The 11878-nt window shown below is 38.6% G+C and overlaps 1 protein-coding gene across 1 annotated transcript; it reads left to right on the top strand.

The window, feature by feature from the left end:
- Positions 1-9178: 9178 nt before the first annotated feature.
- On the top strand, positions 9179-11491 carry LOC135224030 (putative ankyrin repeat protein RF_0381). The gene is made up of 3 exons (XM_064262952.1): positions 9179-9497; positions 9947-10270; positions 11229-11491. The coding sequence occupies exons 1-3, from the start codon at positions 9179-9181 to the stop codon at positions 11489-11491; spliced, it is 906 nt and encodes a 301-aa protein (XP_064119022.1).
- The last annotated feature ends 387 nt before the right edge of the window (positions 11492-11878 follow it).

Genomic DNA, 11878 nt, shown 5'->3' with positions numbered 1-11878 from the left:
GCCACTGCCCATGAAACCCTCAGCAGAGGTCGTTGACAGATGTGAAAGTAGTAGTAGAAAACAGCGTAACCTGATAGCTGGCTCTTTCATATAAATGTATACATATATATTTATACAAGACCATTCAAAACGAGAAAATAAAAGCTGATTTTCAAAAGTAATAAAAGAGAAAGATTTTGCTAGATTTTGTGTTTTGTTTCTTATCAAACTCTTCGACCTGACAATCGTTAGGGAAAAATCACACATAAAAAAAAAGACATGCGGAAGCAAATGCGTCTTCATTATAGAAAGTCTATTTTGAAAGGAAGTAGTAGTGCTCTGTACGAAGCGATCTGAGAGGCTTACAAAACTGGGAGGGTTTTGAGATAGTACGCTCATTCAAAGAACTCGATTCAGATTTCAATTCTTTAAGAGGTTCATATAAACGTAGCCCCCACCCCCACCCCCACGCCACGAAAAAGTCAAATGAGACGAGCTTTGCTAAGCAGCTCTGTATGGAGAGATCGAAGGTGTCTATTCCCTTGCTGCAGGACAATCTTTTCTTGAAAGTGTATTTATAAATACAGTATCTAAACACGTATTTCATATTCAAGTAGTAGCTACTACCCATCTCTGACTACGGACCCTCATGGACATGAAGGGTTCTATCTCCTTTCCAATGTCTTACCATCCTCACCATCTATCTGTCTATAACTACCCATCTCGTCCGTCCCAACACTTCCCAAAGTGAAAGCACTCTCATGCTCTCTATTCCTTAATCTAATTCTATTACACTCTTCCCTGATCATCACATACAGTAATACATAGGTTCCACTTGAGCGAATCTTTCGGTAAATGGACCTCACGAAGAAATGGCGAGTTGAAACGTCAATTTTGAAAAAGGAATAGGTTCGATTTTTCACATTATGGATATCTCTAACTTCGTCTTTTCCTTTCGCTATCATTTCTCACTTGTACGTAGCTCCTGTTTGTATGACTTTATTTGCCTTAGTGGGTTCAACTGGTGGTGGATAGGACATAGGAGGAGGAAGCAGGGGAGATCCTACGAAGGAACTTTTACAGAGTTGGTACCAGCGCCCTGCCGCATAGCCACCTTTTTTTAAAAATATTTTTCAAAAGAAACCTATTTGTCTCGTGCTTGAAATCAATTAGAGGGCTTCTATCTAAAGGACCACTTCGTGGAGGATTGTCTTCGTCTTCGTCTTCTTCATCTTAAGCAGTTTCCAAGGACAGAGAAACTGCGCCCAAACGAAAGGACGCAGAAGGAACGAACACGGGCAGACCTATGAGAGAGAGGACCTTTTCACGAATCATCTATATTCACGGCCAGTATAAAAGTAGTCAGTCGGCGAAGTCCTGTCCGGATGGGAATGACAACAACAGACGTAGTCCTTTCCAAGGGAATGGAGATTCATGTCCATACGAAGGACAAAGAGAAAGAGTCAGTTTCTCAGACATTTACGGTGCATTATATTGGAGGGTCGTGTGACTTACTTGGCTTGGTGTTTTTATTCTTCTGGTGGAAGGGGCGTCGTCACCTTCTGCTACCTGAACGACCCCCGCCCCATGTTTGTTGTTGTCTGTGAGGCCCTTGGGTGACTCCGTCTGGGTGTAAACCTAAAGAGCAAATGTTCAAGCTTTGAAATGTATTGTTGAGTGAAACCACCGCTGTTAGGATTATCTTTATGGCAAACATGATCGTGCTCCTTCAGTTTTGTCTACACACACACACACACACACACACACAGAGAGAGAGAGAGAGAGAGAGAGAGAGAGAGAGAGAGGTTTGGATCTCGTCCATCTTTTGGATAATGAAAGTTGTATAGACAGGATTGCGAGAAACCTCTATCCAGTCTCTGTGCTCTATAAGTCCACACATATTCCAGAGGGTTTCTCACCAAACAGTTTCAGATGAGGGAAACAGCTGTATTTTGAGAAAACAAAAGACTCCATAGGAAGACGTGCGAAACTGTAAAGGCATTTGGGAACACTATACAATCTCGCAACCTTGTCTATACAACTTTCATTATCCAAAAGAGGGACGAGATCCAACATCACCCCTCCTCTGTGTGTGTGTGTGTGTGTGTGTGTGTTTTGTGTGTGTGTAGACAAAACTGAAGGAGTACGATCAGGTTTGCTATAATGATAATCCTGGCAGTTGTTTTACTCAACAATACATTTCAAAGCCTGACCATTTGCTTTCAGGTTTCCACAGGCGAGTCCCAATGCCTGTTGACGTCTGAAAGCCGCCCTCCTAGCAATGATTTGCAACGCCCCCCCCCCCCCCCCCCCCCCACCCCCCCCCCCCCCCCCCCCCCAACACTCCACAAGGCCTCAACAGACAGACAACATGGGAGGCGTTCAGTAAGATGCTGTGTAGGGCAGAAGGTGATGACGCATAAATACGAAGCAAATATGGCACAGAACCCTCCAATACAATGCACCATAGATGTCTGAGAAACTGACCTTCCCTCTTATTCTTGTTTGTCGCATGTTCTGTTTTGATCAAAAAGTAATCGCTGAAATCAGATAGGTATACAGATTGCACCAACAGCTTTCAAGATGACACAGGACAATATGCAGATCCCTAATTCGGATTCCATTCTCCCTATTTCTTGCGAGAGGAAATAGGGAGATCGTCCGACCCTATAAGCAGCGACAACACTACAATAGAAATAGTTTCCTTTTGTTACGAGGAGCTCTACCGACATAATGAATGAATCGAATAGAGTATCATAGAGCTTAGGCCAAAGGCCAGTGCTGGTCAGTTGGGAGAAAGAGGGAATATGAAAAGAGGTACAGTAAAAGGAATGAAATAGGTTATAGTAGCTATAGGCATCATAACAGACAAGCATTTTGTCTGTCTACTTTTTCACTGACCGTAAAACAGTGCCTGATACTCATCAAAATAGGAAACGTAGAAGAAGAAGAAGAGAAGAAGAAAGAAGAAGAAGAAGAGAAGAAGACAGCCAGAACCATCTTGGAATCTTCAGAGCTATGAAGTCCGGGAGTCACTCACAAGGACTCACTCTCCTTACAAACACAAATCAACAAAAACAAACGAACTTGAAGATAACTGACTCGACACCTACAAGACCAGAGGAGGTCTATCATCAATTTATTACGGCCACTGACTTTGAAATTGAGGAGGAAATCAAACGAAAACGAAGAGGATGTTACTTTATTAATAGTTTCAAAGGAATATTATTAGATGAAATAATTCCACTTTTCAGAGATACTATATCCCAAGCAAACCGTCAACTATTACGGAATGAAACTTTTGTTACTTTTGGAGAGAGAGAGAGAGAAGAGAGAGGAGAGGAGAAGAGAGAGAGAGAGAGAATATGTTAAATATTTCTCCCTTGACCTTTCTTCCGTTCAACACTGAATCCTTGGAGTTGTGCAACCACAACGCCTAACACAGATGCATCTGGAGATGGCTTTAAACATGATCCAACAAACCATTCAAGCTGGTATATTACGACGCCCACCTTTGAGTCAGGGCACTGCTACCACACTACTGTGAGGGCCTTCATAGGATTCTCCCCTGCTTCCTCCTTACCTATGTCCTACCCACCAACCCCACCGCGGGTTACTAAACTAAAGCAAATAAAAGTCCACAAACAGAAAACTATGTACTAATATAAGGAGGAAGAGTGTGACTCATCATTTTTTTTTCGTGAAGTGGTGGGAGAACTGGGCGGATCTGCCCCACCCCCCTGTTGGGCAGAAAAATGGGACTTAGTGGACGTATATTGCTAACGTTTGTTACTTTGGTTCAAAAAACCGCTAAAATTACTTAACAAAAACTCCACAAAACTTCCCTTTGCGGTTTCTAAATTCCCGAGATATCTCTCACCCATTATTAACAAGGATAACACACCAATCCTTAATGAGAGTACCACAATTAGTACTTTCACTTACTGAGCAGGTCCTGTCGACATGAACTCAGATCATAAATCGCTATAAACGAGATACGATGAGAGGTACTCTCTCTCTCTCTCTCTCTCTCTCCTCCTCTCCTCTCTTTCTTCTCTCCAAAATGTTGCGAGTACTCACCGGGTTGATTTTCAGTCCTTAGAGGGACCGCTTTGTTATCTCGTTCTAAAAGTTATTTGCATAACCCTTTCAAGTATGAAACAATAAAGGTTTATCAGATCAATTTATATTCTGCAATCCACAAAACTGAAACATAGGGGAAAAATGAAATAAAATCGAGGATATTGAAATGCATTTGATAAAATTTTACAGTTAAAAATTAAATTTAATAACTAAAAGTTAAACATATCAAAGAGTACTAAAAAACATAAGTGACATATGAATTCAATCACTCAATGGGAATTATACCAAAACCAAATGGCACTAAAATGAAACAAATTACGACAAAATTTCAAAAGAATCAAGGGCAATCGCCCTTTCTAAAATCCACACACCACATCACTACACAATACTAGATAACAGGCCACTCAAAAAAAAAGTTGAGCCAAGAAGCTTTGTTTGTTCAGTCCTGCATTCGGGTTTTTGTTGGGGAAAAGAGACAAGTTTATACAATTACCCACAAAAATGCAGAACTGACTTAACAAGGTTTTCATAACATAAAAAAACAATACAATAATGATGCAAAGTTCAGTTGTCAAAAATAAATTCCAAATATAATAGTGTGCAAACTTCTACACATTTATTAAATGTAGTGAATTAAGGTTGGTGGGGTGTGTTCAGTACTATTTTGGGCGATATCACGCCGATTTCAGTGTTACTACGCACATACGCATACACACCACTAAAAGGGGCATTGCAAAAGGAGCAATCAGTGGGGCGAACTACTACCATCCTTTTCCTTTCTCTCCCGATCTCTTGAACTCTCTAATGGCTTCTCTGGCGAGAGGCACAAAACAAGACCCAATAACCACCTTCCATCTTACCATATGTGCTATGCGCCAATAACACCTTCCATTCTTACCATATGTGATAGAATACACTCACCAGGAGCAATTTATATATATATATATATATATATATATATATATATATATATATATATATATATATATGTATATATGTATATATATATATATATATACATATACATATATATATATATATATATATATATATGTATACATATATATAATATATATATATATATATATATATATATATATATATATATATATCTAATAAAAGGAGCCCATAAAAACACCAAAATGCAGAGAGAAAAGTACTATATTTCAGAGACTGCTGTCTCTCTCTTCAGGTATATGAATGAGAAAAGTTTACACAGAAAAGGTGGTATTTATACCAAGAGATCCGTCCACAAGTAAGCCAATTTAGGTCACCCCCGCTGATAATCTTCCTTTAATCTTCTTAAGCGTTGGTTGATAAAGACTTCGTTGTTGACATCCGAAATCCAGCTCCTTTTGAGATGTTCATTACCTGCTTCTCTTTATTAAGGCCGATTCCATCATTTGACTCTTGTACCGGCAGTTGCTGCTATAAATTACACGTGACAAATTCCAGTTTATTCTATGGTTATGTTCATTTATATGGTTGAAAATAGCCGAGTTCTGTTGTCCATACCTAACTGACCGTTGTGTTGTATTAATCTCTGGGGAAGTGATTTCCTGTTAAATCCGATGTAAGATAGGTCACAGTCTTGGCATGGGATCTCATAGACCCAGAGTCCTTGGGAGATGTCTTTTGTTGGACGTTAATCAGGGATTTGGCTAGGGTGTTTCGGGTAGGTAAATGCAAAAGGGTTGGTATTTCCCAAGGGGTGGGTTGGTTTACTCTCTTAATCGTCTCCAGGTGAGGAATTTTATTTTATTGTTTGGTGTGTCTCGTCTTGTCTTTAGGGGGTCGGTAGAAAATTACGTTTTGCTTTTTGAATTGCTTTCTTCCAATATATGGTCGGGATACTTTAAAGATGCACTGAGCAGAGACATCACTTCTCTCGTTTCCCGAACCTGAGCATTATACAACAACCGATTCTGTGACACAACAAGAGACTAATACGGCAACAGTGGCCTGAGAGAGAGAGGAGAAGAGAGAGATACGAGAGAAGAGAGAGAGAGAGAAGAGAATACTTGTATACTAATCTGTACAAAGATATGACAAAGACAGAAAAAAACCAACCATATATATATATATATATATATATATATATATATATATATATAAATATATATATATATATATATATATTCCTGCATCAAGAAGCAATGATGTATACACATTAATGTATGACTAGTAATGTCTCAAATATAGGCTTGGTCATTCGTGACCATTATTAGAAATAATTAAAAACTTTTCTCTAATTATCGTTGCTAGATAAAACAAAAAACAAATTACCCATCCCTTATGACGCACTGATTGGCTGCTGTTAATAAGCCAATCACAGGGCTGGAAAGTCTCCTTAGTTTCTCTCTAGAGTTCACGTAGGTAGGATGTAGTGTGTTCCACTTCCTCCTGAGCGATACTTTTGAACGACAATATATCCTTCAGCAGAGGTGAAACATACTACATCCTGCCTACCTGAACTCTCGAAAGAGACTGAGGAGTTTCCAGCCCTGTGATTGTCTTATCAACAGCAGCCAATCAGGTGCGTTGTAAGGAACGGACCTAGACATCAGATGCATGGGTGATGTTTGATTTACCCATCAACAATAATTACAGAAAAGTATTTGAATTATGTCTAAAAATGGTCACGAATGACAAAACCTATTTTTGAAACATTACTAGTCTACATTGATGTGTATACATTATTGCTTCTTGATGCAGGAATATATATATATATATATATATATATATATATATATATATTATATATATATAATATCTATATATATATATATATTATATATATTCTCAAGGAAACACGGGAGACGTTTTCTGGTAGTTTTAAAAGGCTTTATTGAGCGACGTTTCGGGGTCCAGCCCCATCATCATCACGGCTAAAAAATAAAAATCAATACATAAACATAATAAAAATAAAAAAGACTCATCCTACCTAATAATGTCAACATACATTTAAAAATTTTAATAATCACAAAAGAAAACCTATTTCAATGCTAAGAAAATTACCATATCAAGTGAAGGGAAGAAGACGAGTGACCAGAAGAAGAAGGAAAGGTTCCAAGTTAAATATTAGTTATGCCTGGTAAAGAGAGTTAGTGGTAGTTTGGTTGTTTAATTTTGGAACTATTGTTTTTATGGAAAGCGATTCGAAGACAGCAAGCTCTTGAGGAGAAGAAGCCCTTAAAGTGTTTGTATTCTATATTAAATTTACATTTTTTTAATGTACTCGAATGTTCGAGAATTCTGGTGAAGACAACCGGACACCTGTTCTATAACTCACCCCCCTGTGGCAATCAACGCGGACTTTAAGATGCCTACATAATTTCCCAAACAACATTTGGGACACGAAAATAAAATTAGACCTCATTGGAAGTCAGAAGAGGGCTCAGTTTTTCTTTATATTTAAATAAAGACCCGATAATGGTTAATGGGTTTCTTACGATTAGTTGGCTTTTTATGGCCGGACAATGTTCAGTAAACGGAATAATGACGAGAAATCAATAGTCCGAAGCAGCGGTTCCAGAAGTAGTAACTTGAATGATCTACGGCCTTTGATAAGTCGTCGTGAATGTTAGCGACAGGGCAATTGACACCTTTAGTCTTGTTTATATTCAGAGCTCTCTCTCTCTCTCTCTCTCTCTCTCTCTCTCTCTCTCTCTCTCTCTCCCCGTCGACACAAATTTAGAGGAAATCCACAACAAGAAAGCACATATCCACACTCCCTTATATATGACACAGCCACACCTCCAACCACATATCCACACTCTCTTATGTTTGTGTGTGTGTGTGTGTATATATATCATATATATAACATGACATTTCCATCGAAGTAGTCTGTAGCGAGGGAAGAACCCATATGGAAGGAGAGATGTCTTCCTTTCAAAACATGATAAATAAATCAGGGGAAAATTACAATTCCTCCCCGCTACAACAATCGAGGGTATTTCAGTTGCAAACAATTTCAGCTTCTGTGGGGCCAAAGGTAACAAAACATCATATTCTTGGACACACTCTTAGTGAGGACTTTTGACACTAGGATTCAACACTGTACGATTTACCAGGATGCATAAAACTATATAACCTTTTTGTCATGTGTCAGACTAACAATTCCCTCCACAGGTCCTGGGCACCTTCCGGATGCAGCCTACGAGGAAGATGCTGCTGCTGCAGCTGTGAAGACGTTCCAGGTACGTGCACATGCAGACAGCAGGTTTCTTGTTGGAGTTGATGATAACCTTGCACCTTCAGGGTTGCACCTCTATAGGAAGAAGTAGATCTTGGGGCATTCTTATTAGTGGATCATCTATCAGTTAGGTTGGGTTAGGTAAGGTAATGTAAAACAGGTTAGGTCATTAGGTCAGGTTAAGTAACCTACATCGGGCGCCGAACAAATACCGGAAGCAGTAGATCTTATGTCACTCTTCATTTTAGAATTCAAAGTTCATAAATAGTCATGGAGATACTCAGAGAAACCGTTGCTAGCATAGATGCTATAGACAAAAATGGTCAAACGGCATTACACAGAGCTGTTAAATCTAGCAATGTTAGTGTTAGTTCAGGAAACTCATTGAGAGTGGGGCTACAGTAGATGTTCATGACAATAAGGAATTCACTCCTTTACATCTTGCGACAATTAGGGGATATATTCCGTTAGATGAAAACTCCTTATTCAAGCAAATGCAGATATATATGATATTCATACTTCTGGCAATATGGGTGCTCATGATGCAGCATTGGGTGGGAAATGTGATGTCATCACAGTTCTGTTAGAGTCGGGGTTTGATGTAAACTGCAAAAATAAAATAGGAAATACAATGCTTCATTTAGCGCTTTAATAGGTCACAGGAATTAGTGAAACTCTTGATCAGTAAAATGGCAAATATCAATGACAAAAACAACATGGGTCGCACACCATTACATGAAGCTGTTCAATCTAACGATGTTAGTGTAGTTCAGGAACTCATTGAGAGTGGGCTACACTAGATGTTCATGACAATCAACAAAAGACTCTTTGCATCTTGCAACATATTTGGGATATATTCCGATAATGAAAACTCTTATTCAAGCAAATGCAGATATATATAACATTGATACTTATGGCCGAATGGGTGCTCATGCTGCTGCATTGGGTGGGAAATGTGATGCCATTAATGTTCTGTTAGAGTCGGGGTTTGATATAAACCGCAAAACTAAAGAAGGAAATACAATAATTCATTTAGCATCTTGGAAAGGTCACAAAGAATTAGTGCAACTCTTGATCAGTAAAGGGGCAAATGTTAATGACAAAGGCAACAAAGGTCGCACACCATTACATTTAGCTGTTCAATCTAACAATGTTAGTGTAGTTGAGGAACTCATTGAGAGTGGGGCTACAGTAGATGTTCATGACAATAAACAATGCACTCCTTTGCATCTTGCAACAGGTTGGGGATATATTCCGATAATGAAAACTCTTATTCAAGCAAATGCAGATATATATAACATTGCTACTGATGAGAAAAGGGAAATGGGTGCTCATCATGCAGTATTGGGTGGGAAATGTGATGTCATCACAGTTCTGATAGAGACGGGGTTTGATGTAAACTGCAAAACTAAAAAAGGAAAAAAATAGTACAATGCTTCATTTAGCGGCTTTTTAAAGGTCACAGAGAATTAGTGCGAACTCTTGATCAGTAAAGGGCAAATGTCAATGACAAAGGCAACATGGGTCGCACACCATTACATTTAGCTGTTAAAATCTAACAATGTTAGTGTAGTTGAGGAACCTCATTGAGAGTGGGGCTACAGTAGATGTTCGTGACAATAAACAATGCATCCTTTGCATCTTGCAACTTATTGCGATATATTCCGATAATGAAAACTCTTATTCAAGCACATGCTGGTATTTATAGTACTGACATATGTGGTGACATGGCTGCTCATGTTGCAGCTAAATACGGAAAAAAAGATGCTTTAGAGTATCTTTTAGGATTAGGGTTCGATGTAAAATGCAAAACCAAAAAAGGAAACACATTGCTTAATTTAGCCGCTTCGAAAGGTCACCTTGAATTAGTGCAACTCTTGATCAACAAAGGAGCAAATATAAATGACCAAGGTTGTTATGGTTACACGGCATTACATTCAGCTGTTCAGTCTAACCATGATAGTTTAGTTCAATACCTCATTGAGCTTGGAGCTGAGGTAGATGCTGAAAATGGTATGCTACAAACTTCTTTGCATATTGCAGCAATGATGGGCCATATTCCCCCACTGAAAACACTTATTCAAAAAAGTGCTTATATTTATAGAATCGATATGTGCGGTAATACATGTGCTCATTATGCAGCCTATAAAGGGAGATGTGATGTTATAGAACACATGATAAAGTCGGGGTTAGATGTAAACTACCCAACCAAAATTGGAATTACATTGCTTCAATTGGCGGCTTATAAAGGTCACTTTGATTAGTGCAACTGTTATCAGTAAAGGGGGCAGAAGTAAATAAGAATAAACAAATATGGTTATACGGCATTAGATCAGCTGAAGAATCGAACATGAGAGTATAGTTCATACCTCACTGAATCTGGGGCTAGGGCAGATAATCATGAGAAAAAACCACCCGCTAAGCATCTTGCAGCATTTAGAGGAGACTTTGGAGTATTGCAATCACTCAAACAGGATAATACTGATATATATAATTTGCCAAATTATGGCGATATGGGACCTCATGCAGCAACTATTCACGGAATGTATAAAACAATTGAGTTTATGTTAGAGTCGGGAATTAATGTAAACTGGAAAACTAAAGAAGGAGATACAATGCTTCATTTAGCGGCTTGGAAAGGTCACAGGGAATTAGTGAAACTCCTCATCAGTAAAGGGGCAAATATCAATGACAAAAACAACAATGGTCGCACACCATTACATGCAGGTGTTGAATCTAACAATGTTAGTGTAGTTGAGGAACTCATTAAAAGTGGGGCTAGAGTAGATATTCATGACAATGAACAATGCACTCCTATGTATCTTGCAACATATAGTGGACGTATTCCGATAATGAAAACTCTTCTTCAAGCAAAAGCTGATTTATACTACGAAAATGAAATTTATAAAGATATGGGTGATCATAATGCAGCATTTTGGGTGGGAATGTAATATCATTATTGTTCTGTTAGATTCGGGGTTTGATGTAAACGACAAAACTAAAGAAGGAAATACAATGCTTCATTTAGCAGCTTTAAAAGGTCACAGAGAATTAGTGCAACTCTTGATCAGTAAAGGGGCAAATGTCAATGACAAAAATAACATTGGTTGGACAGCATTACATGCAGCAGTTGCATCTAACGACGTTAGTGTAGTTCAGGAACTCATTGAGAGTGGGGCTAGAGTAGATTTTCTTGACAATCAACAATACACTCCTTTGCATCTTGCAACATGATTGGGGATATATTCCGATAATGAAAACTCTTATTCAAGCAAATGCAGATATATATAACATTGCTACTGATGGCAATATGGGTGCTCATGATGCAGCATTGGGTGGGAAATGTGATGTCATCACAGTTATGTTAGAGTCGGGGTTTGATGTAAACTGCAAAACTAAGGTAGGAAATACAATGCTTCATTTAGCGGCTTTAGAAGGTCACAGAGAATTCGTGCAATTCTTGATCAGTAAGGGGCAAATGTCAATGACAAATGCAACATGGGTCGCACACCATTACATGCAGGTGTTGAATCTAACAATGTTAGTGTAGTTGAGGAACTCATTGAGAGTGGAGCTAGAGTAGATGTTCATGACATTGAACAATGCACTCCTATGTATCTT

Source organism: Macrobrachium nipponense, chromosome 10, assembly GCF_015104395.2.
Source record: "Macrobrachium nipponense isolate FS-2020 chromosome 10, ASM1510439v2, whole genome shotgun sequence".
NCBI lineage: Eukaryota > Metazoa > Arthropoda > Malacostraca > Decapoda > Palaemonidae > Macrobrachium > Macrobrachium nipponense.
This window is presented reverse-complemented; position numbering and strand designations above follow the sequence as displayed.